At 37.3% G+C, this 22680-nt stretch overlaps 2 protein-coding genes and 1 pseudogene across 8 annotated transcripts in view; 1 reads left to right on the forward strand and 2 right to left on the reverse strand.

Annotated features, from left to right (window-relative positions):
* NF1 (neurofibromin 1) overlaps window positions 1–22680 on the reverse strand; it is a 252514-nt gene that overhangs the window by 64719 nt on the left and 165115 nt on the right. The window lies entirely within an intron of this gene.
* Window positions 4002–4141, reverse strand: LOC131817302 (U2 spliceosomal RNA; annotated as a pseudogene).
* OMG (oligodendrocyte myelin glycoprotein) lies at window positions 6847–9512 on the forward strand. Its single transcript, XM_059149029.1, has 2 exons — window positions 6847–6989; window positions 7825–9512. Exons 1-2 carry the CDS (start codon window positions 6987–6989, stop codon window positions 9151–9153), a joined length of 1332 nt encoding a protein of 443 aa, XP_059005012.1. The 5' UTR covers window positions 6847–6986; the 3' UTR covers window positions 9154–9512.

A 22680-nucleotide genomic window follows, 5' to 3' on the forward strand; every position in this document is an offset into this window, starting at 1 on the left:
AGACTATCACAAAGAGCTACTTGGATAGTAGTAAAGGCATAGTCCCAGGACTCCAGGATCATGACCTGAGAGAAAAGCAGCTGCCCAACCAACTGAGCCACCCAGGTTCCCCAAAGCTCCACCTTCAATTAAAAAAAAAAAAAAGAGGAAGCTTTTGGACACTGAAATTTTATCTATAAGGTTTCCCTTTAAATCTTTTAAACTGTCCCTTACTGACCATTAAAACTTTTTATCTGTAGAAACACTTCCTTGAACTAATTTTTCCTGATGCTTATTCCTGAAGCATATTTACTATCCTATTATACTGGTTCTCTGTCTTTCACATTAAAACATTTCTCTCATGTTGTTTTTCAAACTTGGCACTTTTAAGGTTTATTTACCCAGCAGCCATCAGGAATTTAAGAACTTCCTATTAATCTTCTGAACGGGAAGTATTCTAGTTAGCTTAAGTAAGATACACTTAAGACTTTGATGCGCTTTAAACCCACATAACTCTCCTCATTTTACATGTAAGATGGTTACCTAAAGAGGCTCTTTCCACACTTTTGCTCTTCTTTCTCATCACCTTCTTTCCTGATCTCTTGAAGGGTGGGTGCTGGGAAATATCGGGGAGTACCAACTCTTACAGATAAATCAGGAGCTGATGACCTGGTTATAGACTTGTCTGATCTCTTTAAAACCTACATGTAGCTTTCTTCCTTCTATTTGTTGTACAACTTAAGAATCACAGACTTAGTGTCAGCAGCTAGTTTTTGGTTTCTTTCTTTCTTTTTTAAATTCTCTGCCAGGGGGAAAAATAACTCCCATTTTCTGCATGCAATTTTTCCCCACTGAGGTCAGTGGAAGCTGAGCAGCCAAACAGTGGCAATCCTTGCTTAATCAGCAGAAAGAAATGCAAGCTAATAAAAGAAATACAGGAGAAAAGAAAATGCTAGAAAAAAGAAAGACTTAAAAAAAGATGAAAGAACCAGGACCCAGAGCATTAGAGAAAGTTTACTTCATAAACATGGCGGAAGAACAAGGCATAAGGGAATAAAAAGTGACTGAATTACCACACAGCAGTGGTGCGCTTACCAGATCAGCATTAATTAGATTGAGAAACATCCCTGAAGACCACCTAGTTCCATTCCTTTTATTTGTTAACTGCTGAGAAAATTGGCTGGAGAGAGTAGCGATTTTCTTAGTGGTGATATTCTTAGTGGTGATACTAAAAGCTGTGTCTGTTCCCAGACTCCTGGTTCAGCACTGTTCTCACTTATATAGGACCAACGAGCACATACTTCATGCACTGCAACATATAGATGTATTATTTACATATTCCATTTGCAGCTGGTAGTGGGGGACACAATGACTTGACCTGTAATTATTATTACCTAGTTCTAATAAAAAAAGTAAAGTACAAAATATCTGGGTACCTAGAATTAAAACATTATAATAATCATGTACCATGATACTGATACATGATTAGATGAGTGGAATGGAAAGTCCAGAAATGGACTCCAATCTCCAATCAGTAGAAAGAGCTAGGGGGACAAATGGATATACATTTGGAAAAAGATAAAACTGGATCCATACTTCACACTACATTAGAATAAACACCAAACGGACCAGAGATCTAAATATAAAGCATAAAATTATACAAGTAATGGAAGAAAATATGAGATTTCTTTTATAATGTGGAATGTGTAAAACCTAGGAAAAAGAAGAATTTAAATGGTTCCTAAAAATGTAAAGATATACAACATTCCTCATAATAAGAGATGTATTTAAAATTATGTGGAGATACTCTTACTTATCAGATTGATATAAAGCCACAAGTTCCACAACAAAGTGTATGGTGAGGTGATACAGACCTGACACCTTGGTATGCGGCTGCTGGGATTGCAAAATGGTAGGATCAGACAGAAGAAGCCAGTAATATCTGGGTAAGTTCTAAATGAATTTACCCTTTTACTCAGTAATCCCATTTTTAGGGATCTTTTCCTTTTTTTTTTTAAGGATTTTATTTATTTATTTGACAGAGAAAGAGAGACAACGAGAGAGGGAACATAAACAGGGGAACTGCGAGAAGAAGAAGCAGGCTTCCCCACCAAGCAGGGAGCCAGACTCCGGGCTCCATCCCAGAACCCTGGGCTTATGACCTGAGCCAAAGGCAGATGCTTAACTACTGAGCCATCCAGGGGCCCCTTTAGGAATCTTTTTCAAAGATTCATTGGACAAAATATGAAACTACTTAGGTTCAAGGGTATTCACTGGCACTATTTATAACAGCAAAAGTCTGGAAACAACCCACATGTCCATCAACATGGACTGGGTGAATAAACCATGGTACATTCCCAAATGGGGTCCTATGCATTGTGAAATGAATGTGAAAGATCCCTATATGCTGATGTAGCATGATCTTCAAGATATATTCAGGAAAAAAAAGAACAAGATGTGTAAACAGTAGGGGTGCCAGTGTGCCTCAGTCAATTAAGCATCTGACTCATGGTTTCAGCTACGGTTGTGATCTTAGGGTCCTGGGATTGAAACCCCTGATGAGCCCACAACAGGATCCGTGCTCAGCGTGGAGTCTGCTTGTCCCTCTCCCTCCCTCTCTGCTGTTTGTGCTCTCTTTCTCAAATAAATAAAGTCTTTTCTTTTTAAAAGGATGTATAATAGTATATTTAATATGCAGCCCTTAATATAAGAAAAGGGAGTAAGAACGTATAATACATACACATCTTAGTATGTTTGCAAAAAAAAAAAAAAAAAAAGAAAGAAAGAAAAGAAAAGAAATAAAGAGAAAAAGAAAAAGAAAAGAAATACAGTTAAAATATAACCAGGAGCGCCTAGGTGGCTCAGTGGGGTAAAGCCTCTGCCTTCGGCTCTGGTCATGATCCCAGGGTCCTGGGATCGAGCCCCACATCGGGCTCTCTGCTCAGCAGGGAGCCTGCTTCCTCCTCTCTCTCTCCCTGCCTCTCTGCCTACTTGTGATCTCTGTCTGTCAAATAAATAAATAAAATCTTTAAAAAATATATAACCAAAAGCAAATACAAACGGTCACCAATAAGAGGAAGAGCAGATATAGGGTGAAGGGGATAGAGAAGATATCTCTGAATACACCTTGTCACATAGTTTTGACTTAAGCAATCCCTAAGAATTAATGAACCTAACTTCATGCAAAGTTGGTTATATAAACATACAGAAAAATCCTTATTTCAAGTTGCATGCGAGCACAGAATTGACTACATATCCTTAGTGAGATATATTCTAAGAACAAATAGAGCTGCAAAGAAATCTTACGTTTTATTCAGTAGTCTGTAATCTAATTGTAGCAATACTGGCATTACTCTGAAACTATTGTACGATGATACAACAATTATGTTAATGCTGTTAGAGACCATTTATAGGAAATATGGGGGATAAAGGAACAAATTAAATGTTCATAAAGAAGCAAACAGATAGATCGAGATGAACAAATAACCGAGTTTTGGCAACAAGCCAACAGTATGGGAAAAAAGGTGTGCAGAGGGGAGAACAGAAAGATCCACCTGGTTTTGAGGTGGTAATTTCTATCTTGTCAGTTCATACATCCTATTAAATACTTTGTTCAGTACTCTTAATTGTTTTCAGCAGCAAATTCAATCTGAATAGCCAACAATATTACTAAAGATAGAAAATATAATACTTTTACTCTCAAGCATGACAAATTTTATGAACTTAAGAAATAAAAACAAACTATACACTTATCATGACAAGCACAGAGTAATGTACAGAATTGTGGAATCACTATTTTGTAGACCTGAAGCTAATAGAACATTCTATGTTAACTATACTGGAATCAAAATAAAATGAAATGGGAATGAAAAAATAAAATAAAATGGGAATGAGTTAAAAAAAAAAAAAAAAAGACAAACTGATTAGATTTCCAAACTGTTGATTACCACAGGACAGTTGTTCCCTGGCATCTGCCAATCTGTTATACCTTTCACAATGTTGGGGTGATATATCCTAGGACAGTGTGTTTCACAAAAGAATATATAAATGGAAAAATATATATATATATATGCTTAGTCTAGAATAGTTGCCTAAATAGCTGTAATTCCTGACTTGACAGGCTTATCTACACTTGATCTTAGCCAAAAGGCCGAGAAGCGATTGACAGGCTTATCTAAAATGCAGTGTGACATTAGAAGGAAAGGAAAAGTGAAGGGGAGGAAATTGGAGGGGGAGATGAACTATGAGAGACTGTGGACTCCAAGAAACAAACTAAGGGTTTGGGGGTGGGGGTGGGGGAAGGGGGAGCCTGTTGGTGGGTATTAAGGAGGGCATGAACTGCTTGGAGCACTGGTGTTATATGTAAACAATGAATCTGGGACACTGCATCAAAAACTAATGATGTATTATATGGTGATTAACATAACACAATAAAAATTTGAAAAAATAAAAAATATTAAATGCAATGCATCTGAAATAATACCTAATACCTAAGAGAAGTTGTAACAAACACTTAAGCCTATACAAAATTCTTATTTTTTGAGTAATAATAAAATACTATTATATTATTTCATGGGAATTTTTTTTTAAGCTTTTATTTATTTATCTGAGAGAGGGAGAGAGAGACAGCGACAGACAGCATGAGCTCAGTGTGGGGAGAGGCAGAAGCAGGCTCCCCGCTATGCAGGACTCTGGGATCATGACCTGAGCCAAAGGCAGACACTTAACCCACTGAGCCACCCAGGGGCCCCTATTTCATGAGAATTTCTAAAAGCATAAGGACAAATTATTATAATTCAAATACATTAAAATATTTCCCCTCTTTTTGAGGATTTTATAATAATCTTTGAAAAAGAGGAAGCAACTGGTATGTCTCCAAACCTGAAATGAGAAATACTGGCACTGTTGTTGTATTGGAATTTTCTATTATATACAGCAGAACCTAATCTCAATAAAGCCTACTCCCCAAATCATTTGAATCATAACTTAATGAAATAACAAGTCCTTGGTTTCAAAAAAAAATTACTGGTAAGTATAATGGACACTTCCACACTGATGTAATGAGACTTCCTTGAAGTATAATAGTAAAACAGGAGTTAAAATATAAGAAATCTAAATGTCGAAACAATCATTCCTTATTTCCACAACAATATTGCTGAATGTAGTATTTTTAAACACATTGCTTTTAAGCACTAAGATTGATGACTGGTTTCTGAAATCCATAGAAAGAATCTTATTAAGAGTCCAATGCTGAACTCTCCAAGTAAAGTGGGAATAAAGCACCTAATCAATAATAAGTTTCTAACACTGCAGACTTTTAGAATGTAGATACTTTTCGAGGAACATTAATTTTATACAAAAGGTGACTCCTAGAGTATAGTTTCTTTTCTAAGAAAATAAATTTCAAATTTTTAATATAATAAATTCTATTTGGGATAAAATATGGGGCAAAATAATAACAAATAATAATTTAGAGAAAAAAAGGATTAACAACAAGGCATAAGGAGATTTTCTTTACATGGAATGTACTAATAATTGCTTGTTTTTTAAATAGTAAAAATTTTGTAATGAAAATGCCATGACTTTATCTGCTTTCTTTTCTAAGATAAACTGGCTATCCTGGAAATTAGATTTGATTTTAACAGATTATTTATATAATCAATCCACTAAAAAGGGAAGCAGAAGTGACTATAAATCTGGTCACATTTTATAAAACTCATGACCAAAAGTTTTTGTCTTTGACATTATTTCATGCAATTTAAAAACTCTAAATTACTTTCTCAGTAAGACTGAATGTGAGGGGCGCCTAGGTGGCTCAGTCATTAAGCGGCTGCCTTTGGCTCATGTCATTATCCTGGGGTCCTGGGATCGAACCTCACATGGGGTTCCTTGCTCAGTGGGGAACCTGCTTCTCCCTCTCCCACTCCCCCTGCTTGTGTTGCCTCTCTTGCTGTGTGTCTGTCAAATAAATTTCAAAAAATCTAAAAAAAAATAAAATAAAATGTGAAACATTCTGAAGAAATCACCTAAAGTTGATGCTATTATTTTTAAAACATAAAATCAAATAAACAGTTATTCCTACAGCATCAAAGAGGTCTCTGGAGAAAAGAATTCATATACCTATTGACTGAACAAAATAAGTTGCATGTTGTAAAATATCCTTCACCTAAAAAGCATAAAATAAAACATATCTGACCACATAAATTTAATTAAAAGCATATGATGCTCATTTAAAAATGCAGTCTTGCTTGTATAGTCTGGGTTAAATGATCCTTTGTATCAAAAGATAAAGACAAAATAACCATATGGAAGTACTTGAGTATTTCCGAAAAAGGAAGATGAAGATTTAAGTGGTTGATAAACTCAAAGAGCTGATTATACGTAATAATCACCATGTTGGGGGAGCATATGAAAATGAAACAGATTGTATTATGTTATTCTCAAAAGTGACATGACAATTGAACCATTTTAGAACAACATGAAAAGGCAGGAGTTAAAAATAGTTAAATGAACATCTTAGAAAAACCATCCACAGGGAAGGTCAAATTCATTTTCAACATTTTTTAATGTGTAAAAAGAATAGAGTAGAGGCTTTAAAAAGAACCACAAATTCTTCATGAGGCCATGTTCGAATGCAGAACATCAGCTCAGACAGATACACAAAAATGAGAAAGGGCCAGGTCTAAGGTACACGAGGCACTATATCCTATAGCAAATCAGAGATCCATAGGAATGCTCAATGCCGTAATTTTTTTTTTAATGGGGGGGTCCATTTTGTTGCGTGTGCACCTCTTGCAATAGATTCGAGTCAGCGCCAATGACAGCTCTGCAGTCCTCCTCTGTGGTACTGATCAGGTGGTTGCAGAGCTTCAGCTCCCAGCAACACAATGCAGCTGAGCAGGCAAGCACAGCCCACAGCCAGAAGCGGTTCCCACTCTCCAGAACAAGGCGACCTTTAAGCTTAAGTTTCCCGGAGAAAATGAGATGCTGCTGCTGAAGACGACACTATGGTAAGCTGTTATTTAGATCAGTAAAAGACTGACTTTGGGAATTTTTTCCCCCTTTTTTTAAAGAAAAAGTCAGTGGAGGACTGAATATATATTCAGAAGCAAGTGCATGCACCAGAAATTTGCTGCAGTGTCAGTAGAGGGGTTTCTTTTTAATATTCATTCACTTTGTGAATGTCCACACTGCTTTCTTTTAGCATCGACACTGAAATAAACAGAAAAAATCACTATAAAATGCGAGGTTTAAGGGTATGGTCTTGGTCTGAATTTTTCAGGTGCCTTAAAATGTTTTACGAGGATATATTTATCCTAAAAAGACAAAGATGAATTTTAAAGTATCGTCTTAATATCTAAATAAAATCTTACTCTACACACACATTGACTATTACATTACTGCAGAGATTTAAAAAAAGAAAAAAAAAAAAAACAAAACAGACTCGACAGCCATTTTTTCCTATCTGAGTAAGAAAGGATATTATCAAAAATAGTAATAGCATAAGATTCTGACTCTGTATTTGCAGAGAATGCCATTTTGTAATGTAAAGGCTCTAGGAAGATAAATTAAGAAAGACTATGGTAAAAGAAGGGAGAAGAGAAGGGTGAAAATGCAGAAGCAAGTAGGGGGAGAGAGTCCCTCTCTACCACATAGCCCCAATTGAAGGATTAAGCATTTGGACTATAAATGAAGGGGAGCTTTGTTAGTTTAATCACTGGAACAATTATAAAAGGACTCAACAACAAGGAGGTTTATTGAAAATTTTGCCTAATGCTAACTGACCCATGCAGATGCCTAATTGTGTTTGCATATTAAAAGAAGGGTGTATCTGTTTGTTTCCAGGCTTTGATGGAATATCAGATACTGAAAATGTCTCCCAGCTTGTTCATCCTTCTGTTTCTCACACCTGGTATTTTATGCAGTTGTCCTCTCCAATGTATATGCACAGAGAGGCACAGGCATGTGGACTGTTCAGGCAGAAACTTGACTACATTACCATCTGGACTGCAAGAGAATATTATCCATTTAAATCTGTCTTATAACCATTTTACTGATCTTCATAACCAGTTAACCCAATATACCAATCTGAGGACCCTGGACATTTCAAACAACAGGCTCGAAAGCCTGCCTGCTCAGTTACCTCGGTCCCTCTGGAACATGTCTGCAGCTAACAACAACATTAAACTGCTTGACAAATCTGATACTGCTTATCAGTGGAACCTTAAATTTCTGGATGTTTCTAAGAATATGCTGGAAAAGGTTGTCCTCATTAAAAATACACTAAGAAGTCTTGAGGTTCTCAACCTCAGTAGTAACAAACTTTGGACAGTTCCAACCAATATGCCCTCCAAACTACATATCGTGGACCTGTCTAACAATTCCTTGACACAAATCCTTCCAGGAACATTAATAAACCTGACCAATCTCACACATCTTTACCTGCACAATAATAAGTTCACATTCATTCCAGATCAAGCTTTTGACCAACTCTTTCAGTTGCAAGAGATAACCCTTTACAATAACAGGTGGTTGTGTGACCACAAACAAAACATTACTTACTTACTGAAGTGGATGATGGAAACAAAAGCCCATGTGATAGGGACTCCCTGTTCTAGCCAAATATCATCTCTGAAGGAACATAACATATATCCCACACCTCCTGGATTTACCTCAAGCTTGTTCACTGTAAGTGGGATGCAGACAGTGGACACCATTAACTCTCTGAGTATGGTTACTCAACCCAAAGTGACCAAAACACCCAAACAATATCGAACAAAGGAAACAACGTTTGGTGCCACTCTAAGCAAAGACACCACCTTTGCTAGCACTGACAAGGCTTTTGTGCCCTACCCAGAAGAGACATCCATAGAAACCATCAGTTCACATGAAGCAGCAGCTGCAACTCTAACTATTCATCTCCAAGATGGAATGGTTACAAACACAAGCCTCCCTAGCTCAACAAAATCATCCCCAACACCCATGACCCTAAGCATTACTAGTGGCATGCCAAATAATTTCTCTGAAATGCCTCAACAAAGCACAACCCTTAACTTACGGAGGGAAGAGACAACCACAAATGTAAAGACTCGCTTACCTTCTGTGGCAAGTGCTTGGAAAGTAAATGCTTCATTTCTCATAATGCTCAATGCTGTGGTCATGCTGGCTGTTTGAGGGTCTGCATTTTTTTTTTTTTTGAAACTAACGAAAGAACTCTTCCCTGATGTACAGTTGGGAAAATATGTCCCTATCTAACCAGTGATTCAAGCTATATAAGTATTCAAGAAAGCCAGTCTTACATTTCTGACTCTGATGTAATGAAGTAACTTGTCTTAAATAAAAGAAGTGCACAATGTCTTGGTACTCGCTGCTATTTTACTGTCTTAATTAAGTAAAACTAATGAGTTTCCTTCTTTTTAATGAAATGTTTTCTTTTTAAGGCTTCAATTTATTGCACAAGATATAAAGCATCTAAACTTTAATATGTATTTTATGTATGTTTACATTGTCAAACATCTGGGGAAAAAAAATAAAAGGTCTATGCTCATAACTGTGTCATTTGGCTTTCTAGTCATACCAACTTAATCTATTGAGTAGAGTCAAAATGACCTAACCATTTCTGTTCTGGGGTACCCTCATAAAGTCTTTATGGTAAATGACATGTTGGAGGTATCCAAGGATTTTGTCACTGAAGTATAACCGTGGTTGTCCCCCCATGAATGGTTATGCCACATCATTATGTTACACACAAACCATAATTGTTTCAAATCTAAATGATGTCCTGCTTCTGAGGAACTCTTGGCTACTTTACAGATTATATAATGGACAAAAGCTCTTCAAAAAGCTAGAAGACACTAGGCTTTGCATTTTAATAAGGAAAGTTTAACAGCTTTGTTTTTTGCATTTAAGAGAAGTATTGGAAACACAATAAAAAGTCTGCCTTTAAAGGCATGTAAAGGAACAGTTTTAGAGTATATTTAACAGACCATTTATTAATGGAGAATTTAAATATTTACACAATTAAATGTCTTCTATATATAGGAGAGGAAAATCTATCCTTTGCACATCAAAATCGGACTTAACTAAATTAAAAATAAGATTCATTTCAGAATAAAATCCTGGGAGTGTAAGAAACATAGGCAGTAGTAAGGAAGAGACAGGAAAAGGAAAGGAAAATGGAAAAAAAGGATGGGATTCATCTCTAAAACCAGGCAAAGAGCCCAATAAAACACACAAAAGGACTAAGGCTGGGCATAGGACAGATCTTAACACTCAACATCAAACTGCACTGGGACTCAACTAGAAGAAAATGGAGAACTTCCCACAAGTATAAAAGTAAGCCACCTTATGAATTAGAGACAAATATAATAACCAAGAGTCAGGAAAAGAAGCTCTGAAACAAGGCTAGATTAAAATGCAAGAAAGCATAACTGAAGCAGGTGGGCCACAAATGAGGTATTTAATTTGTGAGACACAAGGAAGAATCTATTTCAAGCCATTCCTAGGGTTGGGAGAGAGTCCAGAAAGAAACTTTTATGCTCCTTCCTAAGACATTTTAAAATAAGATAAGACTTCTTTCTAGGTCTGGGAACATTTCTATTCAGAGAGAGAGAAAAGAAATAACCCTCCTGTGTGTGTGTGTGTGTGTGTGTGTGTGTGTGTTTAAAGGACCAGGCTTATGGAAAAATTACTGTTAAATTTCAATAAAGCAATTCCTTTCCTGTACCGTGGCTCTTGAACATTTCTCTGCCCCAGAAAACCTAACTTACTATGTCAGGGAATTTCACCATGAAGAAAGGGGTTTATTTGAAAAAGTCCCCTAAATGATTTTAAAATTCACTAGCTTTCCAAATGGGTAAGCTGTTCCCATTCCCTCCCAATCACTGAGTTAGTATCTTCACCAGAGATGATAAAGACTAATTGCCCAGATATTTCCTACTCTACCTCAAACGTGTGTCTTGTTTCAAAAAACACATATCCTGGGCTTCACAACAAGTAGGTGTCTTTCACTGAAGATGCCAAATATATGTCATATATATATTTATATACACACACACTATGTGGAAAAGTGACAAGAAGAAGAAATTATGGGTAATGGCATAAGTAGCACCTATGGATTATGCCAATCTTACTGATTTGTCTGAAAAATGCAGAGGAAAAAACTCAGTAAATTTACAAGTATAACGCATGTCAACTACACAGACTCTAAGTCCTTAGAAAGAAGTTATTACCTAACCTTAAAGTAATCACATAAACTTCCTTCTAAGGAAATTGTGTTCTTGTCATTATTAATGGAGGAGGGCTCATTATTTGCCCCTAAGACAAGAACTACTGTATTACTGGGCTTCATGAACATTTCAAAATGCATTAGTCCTCTCAAGCTCGTAAGATATGTATCCACCCATCCATTTATCCACCCCTAAGGTTCTATTTTACAGTAACTTTTGTTTCTCACCAGTCAAGAGGATTCAAATAAGAGCACAAATGACAAAGCAAATGCAGTAAGGGATAAAGTATCAGTGAAGAGTGTGTGCTCTGATGTCTAAGTTTAGGCCTAAATCCTGCCTGTCGTCTCTTAGCTGTACCATTCTGGACAAGATACCACTTTTCTCGGTCAGTTTCCTCATGCCTCAAATACCCCACAGAACTTACTCACAGTGTTTCTCTTGAGGATCACATGGTGTAATTCACAGGATGCCTTAACGCAGTGTCATGGGCCCCGACACTCTACCTGCAGTAATGTTGCTGCTATTGTTCAGATTATTATCACATGTGTACATCCAAACCTACTGCTTTGAGAAATTCATGCACAGAGAAACACCCAAGCTCTCCACCCTAGCAGCAGTAAAATGAAAGGATGTGTGTGCTTCAGTCTCTGCTCTCCGCCCTCCAGAATTCAGGTTCAGATATTAGTGGAATAGGGAGCCAGAAGAAAGTCAGAGAAACTTTATTATCACAGCAGAATGAGAAAACATCTTTGGTTCAACTGAAAGATCACAAGTATGTGCTATTCAATTCTTCCATAACAATGCTCTGGAGTAGCAGCAAGTTCTTTCAGTGGACACCAAAAATGTCACATGAAAGTCAACCCCAAGTCTTTTATAAGATTATTCCTTGTGAAATACATTTTAAGAACTAGATAAACAATGATACCATGCATTGCAAACCACCAGCCAACATCATGGTTGAAAGTGAAAAGTTAGATTTCTATTAAAATTAGAATCAAAACAATAATGCTGATTATCACCGATCTTTTCAATAGTATTTGGGAAATTCCAGAATAGGAACAACAGATATAATTATATGGAAATAAACAAAATTATTACTAAGAGACTGAAATAACTGCCTATCCCAAGGATTCCTCAGGAATGCCTTCAAAAGAATAACCTTAAATAACTAATGAAAAAAATATGGAACCATGAGTGACTTTCTCATATACAGGCAACAAATAATTAGAAAATTCCAGGAAGAAGATACTGCCCATGGCAGCAACAAAAAATCCAATCTACAATGCCAAGAAATAACATTCATATGAAATATGCTGGACCCAGATGGGGAAAAGCTAAAAAACATTAATGAGAGGTATTAACCAAGACTTGATGGAGATGATAAAGATTTCTCCATTCATCTATTCTTTCAATCAATAGACATTTATTCAGCATCTGGAATGTACCAGACATAAAGGCTAAGTACAGAAGACACACCTTGAGTGATACTGCAAAGATGAGATTATTTCCAGTATAATTTATTGAGTAAACCAACTCTGACAAATACGTCAATGAAATTCTTTTTGGAACAAGAAATGAAACACTTAAGTTCATCTGGGAATGAATGAATGAATGAATAGAAAAAAGAAGTAGTAGAGTTACCTTACACTTTCTCTAGAGGAAAACACATCTCAGCTCTAATAATTAAGAAAGAACGGTAAGGTCCTAAAAATAGAAAGGAAGACATCCATAGCATAGAAATGAAAGTGCAACCAGAGCATACTGCACAGGAGAATTCCATTTCCTCACAGGGTAGTTGTGAGGAGTGAGGACAAAATAAGATAATTCACGCAACATGCTCAGAACAGTGCATACCACGTAATATTCCTAAACATTATTAACATGGAGGGGGGAAAATATCACAAATTCCATGGTAAGGGTAAGACTCAATAAAGAATGGTGGGGAAACTGAACACAGCCCAATTTAACATTCACTTCATGTGATAACCTATACAGTGAACTAAAAAAGACATTAAAAAAAAGGAAGTCTTAAAACCATCATAGGATTTACACATATTTATAAATCTCTGGGTGACTTTTTAAAATTAGAAATAGAAAAAAAAAACCCACAAAGAAATCATCAATAGTTTTGTCTATACAAAACTCCCAAATTTCTTTATGCTGAAACAATGAGCCTAATAAAAACAAAGAGAATACCATAAAGGAGATTGCTAACCAAAAGCTCACAAAATTGATAAAAAAAAAATATTTAGATTCCCAATGGATAAACGGGCAAAGGACATAAACTGAATATTTAAAAGACAGAAAGCATGGTGATGGATAAGTATCTGGGAATATGGCCTACCACATAATAACTGAGAAATAAAAATAAAGTATGATACCATTCTCATTAGTAATTCGCAAGCAATTTTTAATAAATAAAAATTAAGGCTAGGGAAGACATCACAAAATAGCTACATTCACATACTGGTACAAATCCTTTGGACAGCAATTGGCATCTGCGATGAGAAAACAGCTATTTTAGGTTGCTGCCTAGGCATTCTGCAGTATGACAACCCTGCACAAACCCTGAGTCTGGACATTTAGATAAGGACTTGAGCTTTCTACCACAAGCTCCTGCTTTGCTTTTCCTGGGGCACATTTTTAAATAACTGCTTAGAGATGAGCCCATTAAAATTTTAGTGACCATCACCCCAACCACCTTATAAGTAATAGGTGCTTGCTACCCCGTGCTCCATGCTCTATTTTCTGCTCGCTGGTAACCCGGGATGGAAGACTGCCCTTCTTCTAGGTCACTGTGCAGACTCCCCCACCCCATATTTCTGGGATCCATAAGTAATAAATCTTTTGACTTTACTTCCTTTGAGTGAGTGTATTGAAACAATCAAATCAAAACAACCCCAGGGTTTTCACTTCCCCAGAGCAGAAGCCCAGATGCTGAGGGACCTCCCTGCCAACCCTGTGTAGGTGGTTTGTGCCTCCTCATTCAACAGCTTATAATCTGCATACTCTCTCTCTCTCTCTTTTTTTTTTTTTTTTTAAATAATCCATTCTCCTCCCTTTTCAGCTGCAATATAGTTGACATACAATGTGATATTAGTTTTAGGTGTATAACATAGTGATTCGACAATTCTAAGTGTAGTCACCATATAATGTTATTACAATATTATTAACCGTATTTCCTCTGCTGTACTTTTTATCTCCATGACTTACTTATTTTATATGTGGAAGTTTATGCCTCTTACTCCCCTTCACCTATTTCACCTATCTCCACATTCACCTACCCTCTGGTAACCACCAGTTTGTTCTCTATGAGTCTGTTAGTCTGTTGATTGTTGTTTTCTAGATTCCACATCATTAAGTCATATGCTATCTGTGTTTCTCTGTCTGATTTATTTCACTTAGCATAATACTCTCTAGGTCCATCCAGGTTGTAAGAAACAGTGAGACTTCATTCTTTTTTATGGCTGAGTAATCTTTCACCATATACATATATATATACCACATTGTCTTTATCTATTCATCTATCAATGGACACTTGGGTTGCTTACACTTCGACTTTGTAAATAATGCTGCAATGAACACAGGGGTGCATATAGCTTTTCAAATTAGTGTTTTTGTTTTCTTTGGGCAAATACTCATTATGGTACTATCTGCATATTCTTAATTTAATACACCCACTATGGGCAGTGATCAAAAACCTAAAATACTTTAACCTATAACCTAGTAAATTCTAGGTAAACTCTTTCTGACAACAAAAAAGGAAACAATACTAAATATCTACCATTAGGACATGAGGTAAGTAAATCATGATCCACTGACCAGAATATTATGTGTCTAATAAAAATATTTATTAGAGTTTTTTTCAAGTTTGAAAGGTGGAAAATGCAAAAACTAGGAAGAAAAGCAAAAGTAACCAGATATAAACATAAATATAGAACTATGTATTAAAAACAACAAAAAAGAGAAATATACCAAAATGCTGATACTGTATACCAAGTACGTTTTATTACCTACTTTGTCCTTGAGAAATGCCAAGAGATACAAGAAAAGAACTATTTGAAAACCTGTCCACAAGATCTAGGTTGAGCAGGAAAACAAGAAAATGAGACGATGAAAAATGAATTGTGACGAGGTAGGGGTAGCCAACAAACTAGAGGGTATCTGAAGTAAAGATAAGAGATGGAGAAGTATAATCAGAATTCTTGGAAGCACCTATACAGGCATACCTCTTTTTTTTTTTTTTTTTTTTTTAAATAAAGATTTTATTTAGGTACTTGAGAGAGAGTCAGAGGGAGAAGCAGATTCACTGCTGACCAGGGAGCCCGATGTGGGACTCGATCCTCGGACTCCAAGATCATGACCTGAGCCAAAGGCAGTCACTTAATCAACTGCCTTTGACACCCCCAGGAATCCCCAGGAATACTTCCTTTTATTGGGCTTCATTTACGGCACTTTGTAGATAGTGTGTTTTCTACAAATTGAAGGTTTGTTGCCACCCTACATTGAGCAAGTCTATTTGTGCCATTTTTTTCTATAGTGTTTGCTCGCTTTTGTCTCTCTCACGTTTTGGTAATTCTCCCAATATTTCTAACTTTTTCATTATCATTATATTAGTTATATGGTGATCCGTGATCAGTGGTGTTTGATGTTACTACTACAACTGTTTTGGGGTGCCAAGAACTGCCCCCATACAAGATGGTGAATAAGTAAATGTGTATGCTCTGACTGCTCCACCAACCAGCAGCCCTCCCCAACCCCCACTTCACATCTCTCTTCCTCCCCTCCAGCCTCCCTACTCCCTGAGACACAACAGTCTTGAAATCAGGGCCGTGAATGACCCTATAAGGGCTACTAAGGGTTCAAGTGAAAGGAAGAGTTGACGTCTCTCACTTTAAATCAAAAGCTAAGGGAACCTGGGTAGTTCAGTCTGTTAAGTGACTTCAGTTCAGGTCAGATCTCCGTCCTGAGACTGAACCTCGCATTGCACTCTGTGCTTAGTGGGGAATCTGCTTGAGATACTTTCTTTCTGACCCTCCCCCAGTTCACGTATGCACATGCATGTGCTCTCTCACTCATTCTCTCTCCAAAATAAATAAATAAATCTTAAAAAAAAAATAAATCAAAAGCTAGCAATGACCACCCTTAGGGCATGTCGAAAGTCAAGGTTAGGCCAAAAGCTAAGCCCTTTGTCCCAAATGGCTAGCCAAATTGTGAATGCAAAGGAAAAGTTCTTGAAGCTACTTCAGTGAACACACAAATAATGAGAGAGCAAAACAGCATGATTGCTGACATGGAGAAAGTTTTCAGGGTCCGAATAGAAGATGAAGCCAGCCACAACATTCCTGAAGCCAAAGCCTAATCTAGAGCAAGGCCCCAACTCTCTTCGGTTCTGTGAAGGTTTGAGAGAGGGATGAAGCTGCAGAAGAAAAGTCTGAAGCAGGCGGAGGCTAGTTCATGAGGTTTAAGAAAAGAAGCATTTTCCATAACAGAGAAGCAACAAGAGGAAGCAGCAGGTGCTGAGGCAGAAGCTGCAGCAAGATCTTCAGGAGATCCAGCTCAGATCCTTCATGACGGCGGCCACGCCAAACCGCAGGTTTTCAGCGTAGACAAAAACAGCTGTCTATCAGAAGACAACATCATCTAGGACTTTCATAGCTAGAAAGAAACTGATTCATAGCTTCAAAGCTTCAAAGGACAGGCTGAACCTCTTGTTAGGGACTAATGCAGCGGGTGACCTAAAGTTGAAGCCAATGCTCATTTATAAAACTGAAAATCCTAGGGCACTTAAGAATTATGCTAAACCTACTCTTCCTGTGCTCTACGAATGGAACAACAAAGCCTGAATATCAGCACATCTGTTTACAACATGGTTTTACTGAATATTTTAGGCCACTGTTGAGAACTGTTACTCAGAAAGAAGATTCCTTTCAAAATACGAATGCTTCCTGACAACGCACCTGGTCACCCAAGAGCTGTCATGGAGACGGACAACGAGAGTAAAGCTGTTTTCATATCTGCTAACATCCATTCTGCAGCCTATAGATCAAAAAGTGATTGTGACCCTCAAGTCTTACTAAATAAATACATTTTATAAGACTACAGCTGCCACAGATACTGATTCCTCTGATGGAACCAGACGAAGTAAATTAAAAAATTTCTGAAAAGGAGATACCATTCTAGAAGCCATCACTAAAGAGGTCAAAATATCAAGATGGACAGGAGTTTTGGGAGAAGTTGATTTATTTTAAGATTTTATTATTTATCTGACAGAGAGAGAGAGAGACAGACAAAGAGCACAACCAGGGGGAGGAGCAGAGGCAGAGGGAAAAATAGACACCCCGCTGAACAGGGAGCCCGATGTGGGACTTGATCCCAGAACCCTGGGATCATGACCTGAGATGAAGGCAGCTGCTTAACTGACTAAGCCACCTAGGCGCCCCTGTAAGAAATTGATTTCAACCTCCTGACATCCCGTTTTAAGACGTCAGTGGAAGAAGTAACTGCAGATGTGGTAAAGTAACAAGAAAATAGGATTAGATTAGAAGTGAAGTCTGAAGATGTGACTGAATTGCTGAAACCTCATGTAAAACCTGAAGAGATAAGGAGCTGCTTCTGATGGATGCACAAAGAAAGTGGTTTCTTGAGTTGGAATCTATTCCTGGTAAAATGTCATGGCAATTGTTGAGATAACAACAAAAGACTTAGAATATGACATATATTTACTTGAAAAAGCAACAGCAGGGTTTCAGAGAACTGACTTCAATGTTGAAAGAAGTTCTACCATGAGTAAAATGTTATTGAACAGCATCACGTGCTACAGAGAAATCATTCCTGAAAGGGAGTCAATCAGTGCATGGAACTTCATTGTTGCCTTGTCTTAATTGCCAAGGCCACCTCCGCTTCAGCAACCAGCACCTTGACTGGTCAGCAGCCATTACACCAAGGCAAGAACTTTTACAAGCAAGAAGATTACAACTTGCTGAAAGCTCAAATGATGATTAGCATTTTCAGCATAAAGTATCATCAGTAGAGGAATGTACACTGTTATTTTAGACATGCTGTTGCACACTTAACGGGCAAACATCACTTTTACATTCAGTGGGAAACCAAAAATTCATTGGATTCACTTTATGGTGATGTTTGCTTCATTGCAGTGGTCCCGATGAACATGCAGCTTCTCCAAGGTTGGCCTACACACTTTATGAGCTACCGCTAGCTCCACATGGCCAGTTACCATGAGGAGTGTTCCCCCAACAAATCTAACCAGATGAGGTCTTTTCTCTCCTCCAGACAAACAAAACCCCCCAGAACATTCATAATTTCCAAGCCTCAGAATACAGTCTAAACTCTCAATATGGTTTAATTATGGTCAGGCACTTGCCTTCCATTACAGTAAGTAGCATCTTCAAACCTTCCATCTCCCTCATTGTATAATTCAAGCAAAATGTCTTTTTGTCTCTGGTTCATCATGCTCTTTCCTGCCACCTGGCTTTCAGAGATATTGCATGTCCTCTGCAGTGTATTACTTTCCCTCTTCTTCCCTTGGCAAACTCATTCATCCTTTTGATTTTAGTTTAGATATCACTCCCTCCTACGAATTTTTTGACCATTTGGTCTGAAGTTATAAATAAAGATGAAAGATACATAACTGGTGGGCTAACAACAACTTACTTAAGACAGACCAAGTCAAATCTCTGAAAGTCTTATTCTACAATCTAAGTTTCTTCCATCAGGTCAAGTAATAGCTTCAGAGTCCAGAAAAAGGAGAGATCGAAAAGAAGTTATGAAGAAGGAAGGGGTGCTTCGGTGGCTCAGCTGGTTTAAGCCTCCAACTCTTGGCTGTGACTCAGGTCATGATCAAGATCATGGAATCGAGCCCCATGTTGGGCTCCAAGCTCAGTGGGGAGTCTGCATGAGCTTCTCTCTCTCCCTCCCCCCTGCACCCCCCCCCCAAAGAAGGTAAAATCTTAAAAAAAAAAAAAGAAAAAGAAAAAAAGAAGGAAGGAAGATTTGGCTGGTGGCTACTTAAAAGAAATTAGCTCTGGGCAAGTATGAGTTACCTATGGAACAATTCCAGAGAAACGTTAATTATGATACCTGTGAACAACTTAGTACCAGCAGATTGCTTGAGGGAAACCAGTCAGGGAAACAGAAAAAAATGCCACCTCAATTGTTAACGTTTAAGCAGATTAGTTTGCTTCACGCTTTGGAAAGTGTTGTGCAAAGTGAGGTTTTAAAGAAGCTTAACTTAAGAAAAAAAAAATGCCATTTTGGCTCAAAGCCCCAACTCCAATAAACATGTTTAGGAACTGGTGGAGACATACGCTCAATATCCCTATCTATCCTTTCCATAATTCATTGCCTGATACTATGAATCTGTTGGAAGTCATTGATAAGATCGAAGCACAAAAACTAAACACACACACAGGCACGTGCACAGATAGAGTTAAAAGAATGAACTATGTAATTCTTTTCTGATCCAAACAGTGTTCTAAACTTACTTAAAGCACATGGCAGTTTAAAAGTGCATGAGAGGTTTTCTCATCTACAGTCTGTGTTATTATCTTGGGCAAGAGATTCAGTGGGTCTTCTGGTAAAAATCTAGTCAAGAACATGTATTCCATATAGGTATTTTAAAGAATAGTCTAAATCATGTTTATTAAAGCTACATTTTTTTTAAAGGTTACTGTTGTCCCTTGTTTAAGAGATTCCAGGGCAATCACCAAGATCAGAAATGGAAATGACTAAACCCAGAATGGTACCTAATTCCCCATGTATGGTAGTTAGACCTCAAATAATGAGTTTACAAAGTTTGCTATTTATTTGTCCCATAGGAAATACGATTTAGCAGTAAAAAAAAAAAAATCAGATATCTGAATAATTCACATATATATCTCATGGCCAAGTATCACTGATGAAATATTCAATACCAAGAAACATAGTTCTTCACTTTGAGACTTTGTTGCCCATAGTCACCATTCAAACAAACAGAACATTCTGGGAGGCTGAAGGAATTGAAAATGCCTGTCAAATCCTTGCTTCAACAGAAAATAAACTAAGATTGAATGCTTTTCTTGAGGAAGAAAAGAAACAAAGTATCAGTAAGGGAAAACAAAGATGTCATCACCACAATAACCACCAGGAAGGCCCTCGTTTGCCAAACAAAGCCTCAGCAACCGCTCCTGCCTGTAAGACATCATGTAACGTAAGAGTAACTGGCACACGGCCACATCCATTTACCAGTCTGACTACTCAGAAAGCAGATACTCAGCTGTAGTTCCTCATACTGATGACAAATAGGCAAAGAAACATTTAACAATGCCATCCATTGATAAGTTTTGATATTTCCTCATAGTGTGGCTTTTCTACAATGATTACATGAAATCTTTCTTGCTTTAACCAAGTATATACTTGAAGTGCTAGAAGTCTCTTGGCCTGACTCTAAGTTAAAAAAACAATAAAAGCTGCAGGACTGTATAAACTTAGAGACACTGTGAAGTTTCTTTAAAGCACATGTAAATTAATCAAAGCACCAAAGAGTCACCTGAAAATAGTAAAACATCTTCAAACATTAAGTATGAGTTGACTATAAACTGACTTTAATTTTTTAAAAAATATTTTTATTTCTTTATTTGACAGAGATCACAAGTAGGCAAAGAGTCTGAGAGAGAGAGAGAGAGAAGAGGAAGCAGGCTCCTTGAGGAGCAGATAGCCCAATGACCCTGGGATCATGAGCTGAGCCAAAGGCAGAGGCTTTAACTCAATGAGCCACCCAGGTGCTCCCTGATTTTAATTTTTAACATAAATGTCACACATGATGCAAGTATTACTAAGGGCCAGTTTGTAAGTCACGTAAGAAAAAACTCATTTTAAACAAAAAATAGTATTACTTAGCTTGACATTTTGTCTTAACAAAAAAATTTCAAGTATGAAGATTTTCTTGCCATATCTAAATAGACTTCAGACTTTGACAGTCCTTCCAAAAACGATTTCCTTTAAATGCTGTGCTCAAAGGCAGCAGGATTTGAAGTATATCACGTTCAACAGGGACTCTTCTGAAAGGAACAATAGTCACTTGGATGTATTTACTCTTAATTGCTGGTTTTAGAATTTTCCCATGTTGTTTTATATATTCAAAGCTCTTCAGGACATCTTGGGATTATCTCCTTTCAAGGATCACATACTTACACTAAAGGAGGTGAACCACAATTCATTAAAACAACAACAACTGGTGGGGTACCTGGATGGCATGGTCAGTTAAGTGTCAGACTCTTGATTTTGGCTCAGGAGATTTAGGATCTCAGGGTCCTAAGACTGAGCTCCGCATCAGGCTCTGTGCTTCCCAAGGAGTCTGTGGGAGATTCTTTCTCTCCATTTTCCTCTGCCCCTCCCACCCCTTTGTGCCACTCTTACTCACACTAAAATCTTAAAAAAAAAAACACTGTTTTTTTTTCATAGCAATACATAAGATTGTAGCCACTAACCATATTATTTTATAGCACATGTCAAGTCACAACTACCAGATTATCCAGAATCAATCATTAAATCACCTTTGATGAGTAAACAAAAGCCTTGTTTCACTAACACCCAAGGTCACTATACTTCTATAAACCAAGTAGGCAGAAAAGAAAACCACAATTTAGAACTCCAATTCTAATTGCTATTTAAATCAAGCCTTCTTCCTTCAAATTATAGTCATGTGTGTCTATAATTTAAACTGGTAATTAGTCTTAATACTATCACTGAATGATTAAATATAGGTAACAATTAAAAGCTAGGTTCATTTATTAAGTATTCTATGAATTACCACCTACTCTGCTACATTCTCTGTTTCTAGATAAAGATATCTAGACCGAGGAGCTAAAAGTCCAAGAGGAGAACAGAAAATTTATATTCCATACACCCTTAGCTTCACTGCAGCATTATTTAAAATAGTCAGAGGGAACCTGGGTAGTTCAGTCAGTTAAGCATATGATTCCTGATTTCAGCTCAACTCATGATCTCAGGATCATGGGAAGGAGTCCCATGTTGGGAATCCATGCTCAGTGGGGAGTCTGCTTAGGATTCTCTCTCTCTCTTTCTCTCTCCCTCGGTCTCTCCTCCTGTGCATGTGCACACACACATACTCTCTCTCTCAAATGAAGACATCTTTAAGAAAATAAAAATAAAAAATTAAATAGCCAAGACACGGAAGCAACTTAAGTGTCCACTGATGAAATGGATTAAGAAAATGTCACACACCCACCCACACCCACACACACAAACAGAATGTTATTCAGCTATAAAAAAGAAGTATATCTTACCATTTATACCATAGATGGACACTGATGGCATTACACTAGGAGAAATAAATTAGAGAAAGCCAAATACTGTATGATTTCATTTACATGTGGATTTTAAAAAAACAAAAAAGTGAACTCACAGATACAGAGAAGAGATTGGTGGTTGCCAAAGGCAAGGGCTGGGGGTG

This window comes from Mustela lutreola, chromosome 15, assembly GCF_030435805.1.
Source record: "Mustela lutreola isolate mMusLut2 chromosome 15, mMusLut2.pri, whole genome shotgun sequence".
NCBI classification, from domain to species: domain Eukaryota; kingdom Metazoa; phylum Chordata; class Mammalia; order Carnivora; family Mustelidae; genus Mustela; species Mustela lutreola.